The sequence below is a fragment of the Crinia signifera genome, chromosome 1 (genome assembly GCF_055691185.1).
Source record: "Crinia signifera chromosome 1, ASM5569118v1, whole genome shotgun sequence".
Taxonomy (NCBI): Eukaryota; Metazoa; Chordata; class Amphibia; order Anura; family Myobatrachidae; genus Crinia; species Crinia signifera.
The window spans coordinates 18,194,657-18,212,401 of NC_139217.1; the positions used below are offsets into that span (position 1 = coordinate 18,194,657).

At 41.6% G+C, this 17,745-nt stretch overlaps 1 protein-coding gene across 1 annotated transcript in view; it reads left to right on the top strand.

Annotated features, from left to right (window-relative positions):
* LOC146011321 (vomeronasal type-2 receptor 26-like) overlaps positions 1-15,152 on the top strand; it is a 71,285-nt gene extending 56,133 nt beyond the window's left edge. The window contains exons 4-8 of the mRNA XM_083151397.1: positions 2,812-3,045; positions 3,160-3,618; positions 8,036-8,266; positions 9,428-9,551; positions 14,245-15,152. Coding sequence (XP_083007523.1) covers positions 2,812-3,045; positions 3,160-3,618; positions 8,036-8,266; positions 9,428-9,551; positions 14,245-15,152 — 1,956 coding nt within the window. The remainder of the gene's footprint in view (positions 1-2,811; positions 3,046-3,159; positions 3,619-8,035; positions 8,267-9,427; positions 9,552-14,244) is intronic.
* The last annotated feature ends 2,593 nt before the right edge of the window (positions 15,153-17,745 follow it).

The following is a 17,745-nucleotide window of genomic DNA, read 5'->3' on the forward strand; positions in this document are numbered from 1 at the left end:
AGTGGTATGGGAAGAGGGTGACTTGCTCGTCACTGCCGATGTAAGAGCCCTATACACCATAATCCAACACCACCACGGTATTGCAGCAACAGACCATCACCTCACCAAAGCTAAAATAGAAGGAAAGGAAAAAGAATTCATTTTAGAAGGTATTTCCATGATTCTAGAAAATAATTTCTTCTGGTACGAGGGTGACTTTTACCTCCAGACGGCAGGGACGGCGATGGGCACCAGGCTGGCACCCAGCTATGCTAATTTGTTCATGGCTAGGTGGGAGGACCAACAAGTTTGGTCCGACCACCCATGGAGTGCCAGCCTGGTGCTATGGGTCCGTTACATCGACGACCTCCTGTTCGTCTGGAGGGGTGGTCAACATACACTGGAGGAGTTCTGCTCATATTTAAACAATAATGACCAAAATATAGAACTCACCTATAATATAAGTTCTACTACTGTCAATTTTCTTGATCTTACCATTTTTATTAAAGAATTGAAAGTTTGCACCAAAAATTATACAAAGCCCACAGACTGCTGCTCGTACATAAGCAGCGAAAGTAATCACCACACCAACTGGATAAAGAGTATTCCTTCCAGCCAATTTTATAGACTGAGAAGGAATTGCACTAACACCAGTGATTACGAAATTCAGGCGGAAGAAATGAGAGAAAACTTCCACCAAAAAGGGTATAATCAGTCCTGGGTATGTGAAGCATACAACAAAAATTTCGAAATTGCTCCCACAAATAGTAACAAACCTGAGAAACCAGAAAGTAGGGAAGTAAGGTTCATAACCAAATATACTTCCCAACATGTACAACTGGAAAAACTTATCAGTAAACACTGGGATGTACTTACCAGAGACCCCCTGTTAAAAGAGTATGTGGGCCATCGACCTAAATTCACATACCGCAGGGCTGATAATCTTAGTAACATCTTAGTTAGAAGCGCCCAAACAGTGCCTAAACGCACTACCCGTGTACTATCTAAGGGATTTTATCGCTGTGGCAATTGCCAAATGTGCAAAGCATGTAAAACCGCACCTAAAATAATGGAATATAGGTCCAATGTTAACAATGAGAATTTTACCATTAACGATTTCATCACGTGTAATTCTAAGAATGTGGTATATTTACTAGAATGTCATTGTGGTAAACAGTATGTCGGACGAACGGGCAGACATTTAAAAGACCGTTTATCCGAGCATACTCGTAATATAAAAAAAGGCCATGAATTACACAATGTCTCCTTACACTTCAAGGAAAGACACAATTGTGACATTAGAGGGCTGAAATCATTCTGTGGAATAAAAATCTGCAAGTCCAGCTGGAGGAAGAATGATTTAGAGGAACGTTTGGCCAAATTAGAAATGAAGTGCATATTTACGCTTAATACCATGGTTCCACATGGACTAAACGTAGACTATGAGTACAAATGGCTTATATGAAGTATTATGGGGGGTGGCTCTGTTTAACTAATATACCACTAACTACATTTTCTTTGTCTCCCATCTTCTTCTCCCCTCTAATGTCCGGCTATTGATGAGTTGTTAGTCAGTTAATGTGCAATAAACATGCTGCTGTCTTAATAATGTGCAATACTTCAATTTTATATACGTATTTCTCTTATATGAATTTTTATATTTTTATATCTGTAATTTTATATGCATCAATTTATACGCTTTTTTGTATTTTTGTATTTTTGTATTTTCGTGTATAATGTATTTTGTCAGATTTTAATACCCATTTTAGAGTTTGTCATTGCGTGCAATAGTTGGTATAAAATGTATACTATTTAGCACTTCAGCGTATATAGTTAGAGTGTAACCAGCTGTAAATAGCCGGACACAGGTTTCAAACTATTGGCTGACTAGAACCACGTGACCAACACAGGTGTGCGATAAAAGCAGCCACCTGTGAACATGGCGGCAGATCTTGAAAAAGGATATCGTGAAATATCCGAAACGCGTTGATCAAGTCGCCCACCCCGCTCACCCCACTTGGCAGGAGCAGTGGAACGAAGCCGCGCGGCACCGCAAGCAACCTCCGACTTTCCGTCTCGGTTCGTCTGCAGCTAACCGGACAGCAAGGAGGCAGCCGCCGACATTCCGTCCATCTGCACCGTCATTACCTGGATTCCCATTGTCTTTGTATCGTTTGTGTTGGATGCTGTGGATTTGTGAACCTGTGAATAAATACATCTTGTTACCTGTTCCTGGACGTCCGCAGTGATCTTACTGAAAGCAAAGATACCCTGATGTGTACGCGAGACTGAATTTTCATGTAAGTCAACTCCGTGTCATTTGTTCTGCATGTCGACTTCTCTGCTTGTATGAGGGATATGCAAAGATACCGCTACGGGCACGCCTGATTGAATTAAATTGTGAGTTTTATACTTACTAGCACCAGGAAGAATTCATTGCGGAGAATAGAAATATACTCCAAGAGAGATAACCTTGATTGAATATCTGTTAACAGCGCTGGTCACTTGTTCTTTTCCCTATTTTGCAATTGTATTGGGGTTTTTTGCGTAAACCCATTACAGGAGACCAGCTGCTATTTATAATTCAGCGCTGGGTACACACATACCCCCTTTCTTCAGGCCCAGAATAATAATCAGGTGGGTGGAGCTGCTGCGCCCGTCCTCCATTGATTATAGACTCAAAGGGGGAAAAAAAAACACTCATAAAACTGAGTGTTTGTTATTACTGTTGGTACTTTTGTTCTTCGTATGCCATTAATTATGAGGCTTTGTTAGCCACTAAAGGAATTTTTTTATGCTCTTTTTGAAAATTGGCACTATTATCATTTCTAGATCAGCTATGGAGCAAGGGATCCGCTGCTGTGTGACCGGACTCTGTATCCAAACTTGTTTCGCACAGTACAAAACTACCAGATGCAGCATGTGGCCATTGCAAAGTTGCTGAGAAGCTTTGGGTGGAACTGGGTCGGAATCATCACATCAGATGATGATACGGGAGAACGGGACCTGGAATATCTCAGCCAGCAACTGAACAATTATGGAATTTGCATTGAATTTAAAATTAAAGTTAATACATATAAATATATGTCTGTCAGTCTTCAAAAATTCAAAAGATCATCTGCTGAGATTATTATTATGTGTGGAACAAGTAATTCAATGTCTGTTGTTTTTTTTCTTAAGATAACAGATATTATCATTAACAAGACAATTATCCTCCCAGCGTCATGGTCAATTGCAATAGAACTTTTGTCTATTGAGACACATAAAGCAGTTGAGAACAGTTTGGTGTTTTCCCCTCCATTACATCATATCCCTGCATTACAGGCTCGTATGTCCATTTCTCACCCATCCAGGGATCCGAGTGACCCATTACTGGAAGATATTTGGCTTCTCTACTTTGGTTGCTTGTCAGCAAATTCTTATAAGAACAGGGTCTTTTTAGTGAATTTTGGAAGGAAATATGAGAACTGCACTGGGGTGGAGAGTTTTAGGTACTTGTATAATTTCTCTGGAGATCCGTCCACCTACCAGGTGTATATCGCAGTCCTCACCATGGCACAAGCATTACATGATGTGAATACAGCCTTAAATATGTACAGAGAAAAGCATGGTTTAAAAACATTTATATTTGAACACAAGGTGAGTGAATGTTATATGGACTAATTGGTTTATTACTGCAGATCTCATGAAGCTCGGGAAACCAATGGATTTGTGATCCAGTCAGGAAAAGTTGCAAAGTTTCTATATGTCCTACAGTAAATAGACTTTTTTTTTAATCTTTTTATTGTGTTTTGAAAATATATAAAGTACAACATTTGGCATTGTAGGCAGTAAATCAGAAAATATGGACCAGATGTTGTAGAAGCGGATTTTTGAAGCATTGTACGTAACAGATCAGTAAAGTCCATATAAACCTGTCAGAAACAGATCATACATTTGAAGAATGAAAAAGAACATAAAAGTAGGCAAAACTCCACTAGCTAAAACTGACAAAAACATAAAAAAAACATACAGAAGAAGGGAAGGAGTGAGAGGAAAATGGGCGAAGGAAGTATAGGGAGGGAGTGCAGGTGGTACCTCATCAAATTTGCAAACCTGTCGTTTAATTGTTGTCTGAAAACAATCGGGAAGACTTAAATTCCAACCATGGATGCCAAGTAGCTGTAAACTCCTGAATACGCTCCGGAGCCACTCTCAAATCCTCCATTGACATATACATATCAATTCGGGCAAACTAGTCTTTTATCTTGGGAGGGGAAGTAGATCGGCAGCATACTGGGATCACCGCTTTAGCAGCACCATTGAGGAATTTCAGTAAAGATTTTTTTATAGGCCTGTACTGGGCCAGGGTACAGACTAAGGAGCCAGAATGAGGGAGTAGTAGGAACCCTGTTACCAACCAAAGACTTAGTGATAGACTTCACTTGATCCCAAAAGGGGCGTAATAGCCGGCATTCTCACCAATTATGTAAAGGGGAGCCTATCTCTTCATTACACATCCAACAGGTTCGGGTACTCCAGGGAACATCTTTGCTATGGTAAGTGGGCATCTGTACCAACGTGAAAGTACCTTGAACTGAGTCTCAATCACAGAGTAACTGGAAGAACTGGCAAATGAAGTCTTACATTTTTTTATCCAAGTCTCGTCTTCTAAAAAAATGGAAAAGTAATTTCCCCAGTCAGAGGCATATTTAGGTAAGGAGAAAATGTGCCAGGCGCGATGGTGTAAGGCACATACTCTCAAAAGGGGTCAAAGGTCTGTTGGCTGCCTTGTGTACTTCTCTCCCTTGTGCATAATGTTTTAATTGCAAGTATCTCCAGATCTCGCATGAGGGCAGCTCTCATTTATCTTGCAAAGCAGGGAAAGAGAGCTCTTTGCCTCCATCCATCAGCTGGCCAACACGCTGCACCCGGTGCTTTTTCTATATTTCAAATGCGGGTACTTGTGTATTTTGGCGGCGCCCCGATGTCCGTCGTACGACGAACAGATCGCATCGCATCGCATGCCATGCACCCGATGGCATACGATGCGATGCGATGCGACACGATTTTGACCCCCTATACGATCAAAAATCGTATAAGCATCCTGAAGGGTGCTTTTGAGCACCCAATGGGTGCTTACAATGTTAAATGCACCCCCAACGCCACCCCCCCACTATAAACGAGAACCCAAAGCGTGGCGAGCGCAGCGAGCCAGCGAGGGGCTGCGGTACGTGTCCTACGACCTTTTCATACCCCCACTATCCACGTCGGCGTGGAGTTGAGAATAGAATAGTGTGGATAGCGCAGCGAGCCACCGAGCCCGAAGCGTGGCGAGCGGACGCGGATACCTTCACAGGTAAACGTGTCCCTTCGCGGGCTTCACAGGTATCCGCGTGCGCTCGCCACGCTTCGGGCTCGGTGGCTCGCTGCGCTCGCCACACTGTTCTATTCTCACCTCCACGCCGACGTGGATAGTGGGGGTATGAAAAGGTCGTAGGACGCGTACCGCCGCCCCTCGCGGGCTCGCTGCGCTCGCCACGCTTCGGGTTCACGTTTATAGTGGGGGGGTGGCGTGGAGGAGCATTTAACATTGTAAGCACCCATTTGGGTGCTTAACATTGTATAAGCACCCATTAGGGTGCTTATACAATGTTTAATCGCATCGCATCGTATGGCATCGTATGCCATGTACAATGGCATACAATTTCAAAATTGTATGCCATCGTGTACTATCGTACGACATCGCGTCGCATCGCATACCATCGTATGCGTTATGGTATGCAATGCGATGGGCGCCGCCAAAATACACAAGTACCGAAGTTTGTGGTGCAGACTGACGCTTCCATTATGGGCTAGGTGCTGTGCTCAGCCAGGTCAATGAGAAAGGAGCATCCCGTCCTGTTCTTAAGTAAGAAATTGCTCCCCAGAGAAGTGGCCTATGCCACCATTGAGAAGGAGTGTTGGGAGATTGTGTGGGCTCTCCAAACACTCCAGCCATATCTGTACGGATGGGACTTTTTAATAATTACAGATACTGTACCCACTAATATTTCTGAATAGAGTTGCCAGAGATAATGGTAAACTGTTCAGATAGAGTCTCATACTGCAGCAGAACACATTTACCATCCAGCACAAAACGGCTGCCCACCACAGTAACGCGGATGGACTCTCACGGCGAGGTAGTGAATAGCGCACTGATGAGACGGTGACGTGGGTCACGTCCTTGTGCACCATTTTGACGGGGGAGGTGTAATGATCAGATCAGGTGATCGATCAAAACAAAATATGCCTCCTGTTAATATGTCAATGTATGTCTGATATTATTGTAAAGTTATATCTCCTGTAATTATTATGTGTGGAATCAGGGCATGTCTTGTATTATTTGTGTAAACTGTAGGTGACCCTGGGAGTTTGAGTTCTGTATTCCCTCAGATTGACCATCTGTAGAAATCCTTTGAAGGTAGGATGTCAGATAAAGATCTGAGGCCCCTCATAAACCATGGAGAGGACAGAGCTTGTCTTCCCCATCCAGTTTAGACCTCTTATCAGTGAAGCCTGCCAGTTATCAATCCCTTTGAAAACAGCAGACACATTCTTCATGGGAAAGATCCTATATCTATGGACATTCCCTAGGCTCAGCAGGGGAATGGTTAAAAATCCCAAGGGTGGGAGGGACGAGGGAGCCTGCAGATAAAACCCCTTTCAATACTCAGGGTACTTCTCGGGGGAACAGCATCGAGCTGGAAGCAACCGTTTTGATTTCATGTGGAGACTCCCCCCCCCCCCCCCCGCCCCACTACAGGACCTGTCCTTGGGTGTAAGATACCGTATTTTATTTTGAGTTGTATCTTGTGTGTACTTTTATAATCATTGTAATATCTTGTAATCATTTTTTATCACTAAAGCTCTGTAGTATTTCCAGGAATAAATAATACATATTCCCAGTTTCTGATTTTGTGTTCTTCGGACCTGTAAGCCAAAGGAGAGAATTACCATTTTTATATTGCATTGTGTGGTCAGGTGCGAGCCAAGATGCTCCTTGCACAGAACCAAAGTGCTAAAATCAGGCTTTGGCTGGTGGCAGTGTACCTCAAAGAGGGGACCCGAGTGTCCAAAGTGAACCCCAGTCAAGGCCGGAGGTGCTGAGATTGACGTATCGGAACAGGCGTCCGGTGGGTCCGTGACAGTGTGGTTGGGTCTATGTGTCTCCATGGAGACGCTTTCAGCCAACCAGGGCTGAGCTATGCATCTCTATGGAGACGCACAGCTCCATGATTGGCTGAAAATGTGCAAATGTGTGGCAAAAAGCACATTTTTTTTTTACAGCAAATTGCACAATATAAAATGTCCAAATTGCAGGAAATGTGCGATTTCAGATGGTTTTTGCGAGTCACAAATTCGGACCCTATTACAATTCACCCTGGCTCTTGCAGAAACATCTACTCTTATAATAATAACACATGAAATAAATGTAGGCAGAGCAAAAACTGCCAAGCTTCTTACCCTGGACTGCTCCCTGGCTGTAAAGGTGGCCATACACACGCAGATTTATCTTCAGATCTGGCTGGTTGGAACAAAAACATGGTTATGGATGAGAGCAAATGACAGTTGACCATTTGCTTGGAAATGCTGGAAAACTGACAAACTGTCACTCATCCATAACCATGTTTTTGTTCCAACCAGCCAGATCTGAAGATAAATCTTACTAGTGTATGGGCACCTCATGTCTGGTTCTGTTGGCATTGTGCCATATTACTATCATTCCAGAGCAATTAGATAATGTTCTTACCCTGTATGGCGCCCTGGCTGTAAGTCTGGTTCTGTTGGCATTGTGCTGTATTACTATCACTCCAGAGCAATTAGATAACGTTCTTGTTGTTGGCATTGTGCCGTATTACTATTACTCCAGCGCAATTAGATAACGTTCTTGTTGTTGGCATTGTGCTGTTTACTATCGTTCTAGAGCAATTAGATAACGTTCTTGCTGTTGAGGACGTAATTCATATATTTTAAATTTTTTACTTTTTCTAACAGTTTTCTGTTTCTTGGTGTTTTTCATTTTCTTTTTTCAAAGCTGAAAAACTTTGTAAAAAAAACTAACTACCTTGGTCCAGATAATGAAAGAATATATTTTGATGAAAAGGGAGAATGTCCTGAAGTTCTGGACATTGAGAATTGGAAAAGGAAACAAATTGGCCATAGAAGTATTCCCTATCGGACGGCTGTTGGCAGATATGATCCATATGTCCCAGAGGATCAGCAGCTGCTTATCTTACCATTGAGAATAGAATGGAAACACGGAAAGGTAACGGTCCTGTGTGACTGCCACCAAAGTGATTTTAGGTCTGATTCAGATTTATTCACAGGGTAAATGTGTTCTCAAAATGGTCAAAACCATGCTGCATTGCAGGTGAGGCAGATGTAACAAAGAAAAAAAAAAGATCTACACTGACCGATCAACGCTGGAGGAGCAGGTGAGTATGATTTCCTTTCACAGGTACCACCCTGGATTCTACTGGAGAAGTGAGCCAAACCTACATGGCAAGGTAGGTAAGTATATCTGATTGTTGTGTGTATTACATGTTTAGTTAAATCAGTGTTTGTGTTTTATTGGGACATTGGTATTGTTGTCAAACTACAAGACCCAGCAGCCACATTAATGACCTGCATACTGGGACTTGTGGTTTGCCAAGTCCCTGCATGCCAGGGAGGCTTGCTTGGACTTGTTAGGGGGTCCCCACTACCCCAGTGACCAGGCCTGGGCTGACTAGACACCACTATCATGTTTTGTCCAGGGGAAAAATGTCTCCCCTGGCTGTAGCATGACACCACTGGTTTAAGCCCGATGCTTGTTGCCGAAATACAGGGGACCCCTAATAATTTTATCCCTGTATTTTTGGAACCAGGACCGGGCCAAGAACCCATTGCTGGTTTATGAAATACAGGGTGACCTCAGCTGTTTTTTTCCCCTCAAAGAGCCCTGGGCTGGTTATTGCCGGGTGGGGGTACCACAGGGCGTTTTTTTTTTTTAAATGTTGATTCATTTCTCTTTTTTTTTACACATGTGGAATCGGACATATCTGACTAATCCGTGCGATGCTGCCCCATAGTTTGTATTTGGTTGCCAGTAAATACAGCAGCCAAATACATTTCACATCACCATCTGAAAATATGAATCCAGAGAGTACAGCAGTTTAGTTAGTTTGCCATATTCTCCAGTCATATTTTCAGACTATTATGGCCAATCCAGATCATATCCATTAGAAGTGCATAATCAGTAATCATAGTAAATCCCCCCCCCCCCCCCCCCCCGATGCCTTTTATTTGTTGCTTCAAGTTTATGTTTTCTAAAGCAATTTATTAGGAAAGACCAGACATGCCCATAGAATAACAATGTCCAAACATTTACAAATGCAAATTAAATTAGCACATATTTTGGAACCAGTTTTTTTTTTACATTTCCAAGGTTCCCCGAGGTTTGTGTACTGGAGTCTGTCTTCCAGGAACCAGACGGGTACTGATGAAAGGCTCTCACACCTGCTGCTATGACTGTATCCCATGCCCAGAGGGGGAGATATCCAATGTGTCAGGTAATCATCTTATATTGCATTGTGTTATGCTCCTGCAGCTTGTGTCCATGGGCCTTATTCTAGTTCACTCTGACAAAATCCTTCTTAGATGGACAAAACCATGTGCACTGCAGGTGGGGCAGATGTTACTTGTGCAGAGAGAATTAGATTAGGGTGGGGTTTTACTTCAAAGTGAGATCTATATTGCAGTGTACAAATAAAGCAGCCAGTATTTACCCTGCACAGAAACAAAATAACTCACCCAAATCCAACTCCCTCTGCACATGTTACATCTGCCCCCCTGCAGTGCACATGTTGTTGTGCATCTAAGAAGGATTTTGTCAGAAAGAGCGAACTAGAATAACACCCCATGCGTGGAGGGAAATGTAGTGGATATATTTGACTGATTTGGTCATTTCCAGTTGTTCAACCTTCAAATTTAAAAAATTTACTAAATTTGTGTAGACTGAAAGAGTTAATTTGTAAGAATTGTTAGTAGATATTGTCTATAAATGTCCTTAATCATGTATCGCCATACACTATGGAAACACTGCAATAAGATCTGATACATTGAAACTATGATAAAAAATAAAATAGAAAAAGTTTTTGACTGTACAATTAACATTTGTGCCTGGATTCAGAGTCACAGACCCAGCTATAAGGGGTAAATTTACTAAAAATCCTGTTTGTCCAAGTTTACAATCTTGGCTGAGTTTGTCCATTTTTACAAACACATTAATTTACTGAAGGCAAAAGCAGGAGGGTTGCAATGAATCAAACTATAAAGCTTGGTTGAAATCACAACTATGGTTACATACACCATTGGCCAAACTTAGATACACCCGAGAATTATGAAACCTCAAACTACTATTATGAAATAGACATCCCCGGAGCAGCATGCTCATCATCTCTTATCTGTAATGAATCTCAGCCCACACTTTTAACTCCTGTCTGTGTTGACTCTCGTCCACACCATCATCTCTTATCTGCGTGATCTATCAGCCCACACTATCATCTGCTATTTGCGATGTCTCTCAGTCCACATAGTCATCATCTCCTATCTGCATCATCTCTCAGCCCACACCATTATCTCCTATCTATGATGTCTCTCAGCCCACATCATCATCTCCCATCTTTGTTATCTCTCAGTCCACATCATCATCATCATCATCTCCTATCTGCGTCTAATCTCAACCTACACCATCATCTATCTGCGTCATCTATCAGCCAACACCATTATCTCCTATCTGTGATGTTCCTCATCCCACACCATCATCTCCTATCTGTGTTGTCTATAAACCCACACTATTATATCCTAATTGTGATGTCTCTTAGCCCACATCATCATCTACCATCTGCGTCTTATCTCAGCCCACACTATCGTCTCCTATCTGCGATGTCTCTCAGCCCACACCATCATCTTCTTTCTGTGTCATCTTGCAGCCCACATCATCATCTCCTACGTATGTGTCCTCATACATCGTGGCTGCGTACCGCATAACGTGCGCTATGTGAATCGTGCTTGCTCCTTCCGCTATAGTCTCGTTATAAATCACGTTAGAAATGTAACATAATGTAGTAATTGTATCCTGCAATACTACTCATTGACCACCAGATGTCACTTTTCCTAAACAGTACAGCACATGCCTGTACATGTCATAGGTGTGTTCCGAAATACTGTATACAATAATTCACACATACTGTACAGTACTCTGTAAAGCCTGTTTATAAGGTATAAATACGGGGGATAAAAAAACCTGTCTTTCCACTTTAGATTTTGTCCAATTTCCCACTACAGATTTTGTCCTTTCTTTAGGGAAAGAGTACATACTTTAGGTACAGAGTTCTTGGATTAAATTCTCACAAGCAGCTCTTTTCGGTTATGCATGTCATTGGTACAGATTGCTACTGTATAAATATGGTATACATGCTAACCTTTACTAATGCTGGAAACTGTCACATGGTACATTATTTAAGCGCACTCTATGGACTATGTCTCATACTGGACTGTATATTGTACACCAATAGAGCAACTAAAATCACAGGTTTCTGTGGCCTAGTGGTAAGAGACACAGTTATACTGTTAGCAACAATACTGGTTTGATCCACAGTGGGGTACAATTTTTTTTTTTATTTAACATACCACTTTTTATTTATTTTGAATCAATAAAGTTATTTGGTGCTTTGCAAATTCCTTTTGCCTTTTGCACAAAAAAATTAACAATGACAGGCTGCCATGTACATGATACAGTTATTGTCATTACATACTGTATTACAAAGAATAGGTGTTTTTTTTTTTTCGCACAAGTAAATTTCCCACTTCAGGTAAAAGTCCTTACTTTAGGGAAAGAGTACGTACTTTAGGTACAGAGTTCTTGGATTAAATTTTCACAAGCAGCTCTTTTCGGTTATGCATTTCATTGGTACAGATTGCTACTGTATAAATATGGTATACATGCTAACCTTTACTAGTGCTGGAAACTGTCACATGGTACATTATTTAAGGAGATACTATATCTATCATTATGCTATACTGCGCCATGGAAAAAGCGCACTCTACAGGCATGTCTCATACTGGACTGTATATTGTAAACCAATAGAGCTACTAAAATCACAGGACTAGTGGTAAGAGACACAGTTATACTGTTAGCAGCAATACTGGTTTGGGGTACAATTTTTTTTTATTTAACATACAACTTTTTCTTTTTTAATCAATAAAGTTATTTGGTGCTGTGCAAATTTATTTGGCCTTTTGCACAATTAACAATGGCAGGCTGCCATGTACATGATACAGTTATTGTCATTACATACTGTATTACAAAGAACGGGTGGCCAAGAATGGGACCCGCATGTGTGTGAGGCACATGTGTGCCCCATTATCATCAAAAATAAGTGTGGATCCATCTATACACATCCTGCTCATGAGTCTATCAATAAGCCAACACAAAAAAGGTGAATAAAAGCAAATAGTTGACATTAAAAAATCAACAGATGAAAAGGTCGTTTTTTTTTTTCCATATACCATGGTTTTGGCCAGGTGCCTTGCTCCACTACTACTGCCTATGGCACACTTTATCATTCTTCTTTGGAGTCCATGTGGATGGTGAAGTATGAAAAAGTAAAGAAAAGAAAAAATTCCAAAAAATTCTGTTGATCTCTTCATGTGTTGATCACTGTCCCTCAACCTTTCACTTGTGCTGACTTTGGCCCTTATTCCGATTGAGTCGGATGGCACCGAATGCGGACGGATGGCCGATGGTTGGTGTTTGTGCATGTGCAGAGTCGTATCTGCGCATGTGAGAACGCCTCACACGTCCAAACACGGCGTGAGATCCTGCAGAAAATGATCGTACGGAACCATCTGATCAGGGGGTGGAGAGGGGCGTGAAGGGCTGTTTAGGATCATTAAAATATGCGTACATCCTGTGTTTCATGGGCGTTCCCATGAAAGTGCTGGGTGTACGTATGGTTATGCAGCCATGACGCACGTGTTAGTTGCGGACAGCTGACATAGCCGGATGTCAGCTGCCCGCCCAGATCCCTGCTTTCATTCGAAAAAATGTCTGCCTGACCACTCGGTCCAGCATTCGATGGTCGGCGACCATCAAATGATGGGGGGGGGGGTTCCCACAGATGGAAGAGGTGTTCACATGAAAAATCCACTCGCGGTACATTCGGACGGTATCTTACCGCATTCGGACGGTGTGAGTGATCCGTATGGAAGGTGGGGCAAGGAACACTCGGTTCCTGTCCGAAAATATGCATCCATCCTATTCAACTAGAATAAGGGCCTTTGTGACCATGTTGACCATATGCATTCTGACCTACTGAATATTGACCTTCACATTTCAGCCTACCAATCGGATACCTGTTTTCCATAAGGAAGTATCTTATTTCATAAAAATGAACTATTTGTTTGAAATTGAATGAAAATTTGGAAGATTTATGCTAGATTTAATATCAAGGGTACTATAATATAAACAACAGAGGAGAAAAGGAATCTACCATAACTGTCACAATTTCAAATGACTTAAAAGGCAGAGAGACAAGGTAACAAAGCAATGATGAAGGAAAGCCAGATGCTTAGTGAGAGGAATCAGCAGCAGAAAGAAAGAAGTAATAATGCTTCTGTATATGTCACATGTGTGGCTTCATCTAGAATAATGTGTCTAGTTCTGTATAGGTCATTGGTATGGCCTCATCTAGGTACCGTGTTTAGTGAGGCCATATCTACAGAGGGATATAGACATATCAGAGAGCATACAAAGAAGAGAAAGTAAAATTCTGCATGGTCTACATGATAGAACCTACCTGGAAAGACTGCAAGATGTATACTTATGTTTGGAGCAGAGAATGGATAGGGGTAGACATGAAATACACTTTCTAATATACCAATACTATTACCAAAGTACAGAAGGAAGACATTCTTCAAAAGCAGAGAAGAATGAGAACATGAGGACATGCACAGAGACTGAAGGGTGGTAAGTTAGGGGTAATTTGATTTAAAATAGCTTTAAAGGATAGTGGATAAGTGGAATAGCCTCCCATCTTAGGTGGAAGAGTCTAATACTGTAGAAGAATTTAAGAATTCTCAGGATATGCATATGGATAAGGTAAAAAGGCATAGACTACGTCGGCCAAAATAGTTCTTATCTGCTTTCACATTCTCTGTTTGTATAAATTATTATAACATTAATTTCTTGTTCATTTGTAGACAGTGAAAACTGCCAGAAGTGTCCGGACGATGAATGGCCTAACGAGTATAAAGACCAGTGTGTGCCCAGAGTATTAGTATATTTGTCATACAAGACAGACATATTAGCTGTAGTTTTTTCTTCAATGTCTATCCTGTGTTTTATCATAACTATGTTTATATTTGGAATATTTGTTTCCTTTCGGGACTCTCCCATAGTAAAAGCCAATAACAGAAACCTCAGCTTCATTCTTCTCATCTCCCTCAAGCTGAGCCTCCTCTGTGTGCACCTGTTCATCGGTCGCCCAGTGGACATCACCTGCATGCTACGCCAAATATCCTTTGGTCTACTATTCACTGTGGCTGTATCTTCTGTCCTGGCCAAGACTATCATGGTTTGCATCGCTTTCAAAGCCACCAAACCTGGAAGCTACTGGCATAAATGGCTGGGTGCCAAATTGCCAAATTCTGTAGTGTTGATCTGCTCATCTGTCCAAGTTATCAGCAGTGCTATTTGGTTGTCAGTGTCTCCTCCTTTTCAAGAGAATGACAGGAACACGTATCCTGGGCTAATGATTATTCAATGTAATGAGGGTTCTGACCTTGCCTTTTATGTCATGTTGGGTTACTTGGGACTTCTGGCAGCACTGAGCTTTGTTCTGGCTTTCATGGTGAGGACATTACCGGACATCTATAATGAGGCCAAATATATCACCTTCAGCATGCTGATGTTCTGCAGTGTGTGGGTCTGTGCCATCCCGGCCTATCTGAGCAGTAAGGGGAAAAACATGGTCACTGTAGAGATATTTGCTATATTGGCATCAGGTGTCGGAATACTGAGCTGTATATTTTTCCCTAAATGCTACAATATTCTCCTGAGACCTGAAATGAACAATAGGAGGCGCCTGTTAGAGAAAAGTTTTTCATAAATGTTTTCAATGTTTTTCAGTGAATTCAAACCCGGGTTACACCTGTCGATCCTTCCTGACAGCCGTGACCCTGGCCCGTATTTGTTTTGCTCAAATGCAGATTGCCAAGAATCGCAATTCAATGTCCTGCATGGTGATAAGCAAACACGGGGCGTGTCTGCATAAACTGCCATGGATTGTCAAGATTCGTCCTTAATCGCGACAAATCACAATCAAAATTTACAAAAGGGATCCGACTGCTTTTATAGTCAGGCCCATTCTGTCAATCTGCCTCTTCAATACTGTTGGGAAAGACAGTATTGTATAGGAGGTCCCCTCTACTGTATTTCCCCTGTCGCAAATAGCGGCTGGGATTGAATACCCCCTAAATGTATCCACTACTACAGTATATAGCTTTGAATGGAAAATGTAAAACTGTTTCTATACACTATATAAAGTGAAAAAATATTCTAACATAGCTTTTTTTATATCCATAATATTAAAATAAAATTATGTGTTACATGAATGAGTAAATAGGATCACCTAATCACCGGGTGCACGGTCCCATTTTCAGCCCCATTGTAATCACTGGTCCTGCCCCTTCTGATTACCTCTGCGGCTCCCCCAGCAGAGGTTCCTTTTTTATCAGCGACCATCTCTGGTCGCTGATGAAAAGGAGACACTGAGCAATATATTGTTCAGCAAGGGTGTGTCTACAGTAGGTGCAGGGGGTGCAGCTGCTATGGGGCCCAGAGCTGAATGGGGCCCACTTTGCCTGTCAAAGTATCATGTGCTATATACATTTTTTAGCATTAGGTCATGAATAGGAGCCCTCACAAAGTTTTGCTATGGGGCCCACATGAATCTAGTTATGCCACTGTTGCTCAGCAATATATTGCTGTGTAATATATCTCCCCCTGTGTGTACGCGCCTTCAGGGAATAACTGCTGTGTTAAAATATGCTAATTTCACAGGATACTTCTGAAGGAAAAATATGTTCGCTGCCAGCATTGTATATAGGATAAAGCCCAGATCAGCATCACAACCATCAGTCACGGCCAGCATTGTAGATAGGGTGCAGCACCAGATCAGCATCACAACCATCAGTCACTGCCAGCATTGTAGATAGGGTGCAGCACTAGATCAGCATCACAACCATCAGTCATTGCCAGCATTGTAGATAGGGTGCAGCACTAGATAAGCATCACAACCATCAGTCATTGCCAGCATTGTAGATAGGGTGCAACACTAGATCAGCATCACAACCATCAGTCACTGCTATCATTGTAGATAGGGTGCAGCACCAGATCAGCATCACAACCATCAATCACTGCCAGCATTGTAGATAGGACAAAGCACCAGATAAGCATCACAACCATCAGTCACTGCTATCATTGTAGATAGGGTGCAGCACCAGATCAGCATCACAACCATCAGTCACTGCGAGCATTGTAGATAGGGTGCAGCACCAGATCAGTATCACAACCATCAGTCACTGCCAGCAATGTAGATAGGTTGCAGCATAAGATCATCATCACAACCATCAGTCACTGCCAGCATTGTATATAGGGTGCAGCACTAGATCAGCATCACAACCATCAGTCACTGCTATCATTGTCAATAGGGTGCAGCACTAGATCAGCATCAGTCACTGCCAGCATTGTAGATAGGACATAGCACCAGATTAGCATCACAACCATCAGTCACTGCCAGCATTATAGATATTGTGCAGCACCAGATCAGCATCACAACCATCAGTCACTGACAGCATTTTAGATAGGATACTGTACAGCACTAGATTAGTTTCACAACAAGAAGTCACTGCCAGCATTGTAGATAGTACATAGCAGTAGATCATCATCACAACCATCAGTCACTGCCAGCATTGTAGATAGGGTGCATCACCAGATGGTGGTTACATAAGGAGGCACTGCTGAGATCAAAATCACACTTACGGCCTTTTTCTTCATAGATGCAAGCATCCATTAAGTATTATATATCGAGCATCTTATGTTGCTCTGTAGATATAAAAATGTGAAAAAAGCAGAAAAATAGGGAAAAGGCAATACCAGATAGAGAATGTGAAGCCCAAAATTTCTAAAAATGTAAAGACAAACAAGGGTACCATCAAAGATTAAATTTAAGGGAAGAATTTTTGTCCAATTTTGTGTTATCTCTTATGAATACTCATGGAGTAGAAGATGAAAAAAATATTTGATGTAGAGCTGGGGAAGAGAAAGCTCAGATCAAAGGACAAGAAAGTCAAATATGACTCATTGAAATAAGGACTTGTAAATGATGTGGCAGATGGAGATAATAGTGAAGTAAATAATAAAGAAAAAAATAAGAAAAAAATAAGGCAATTATTGAATTTACATTAGTATCTGAGCAAGATGAGATAATGGAATATGGAAAGGGAAGATGCCAGTATATACAAAATAGAAAATATAAAAACATATAGCCGAGGATTTTTCAAAGACTAAATAAACTGTTAAACAACTGAGTCACATACAGTTGGGAATGCAAATGTGGTCCTATATGAAATCCATAGTCTTGACATCAAGAGTATTCACTCAAATAGTGTTGGAACACATTGGGTGTATAAGGAACCTCA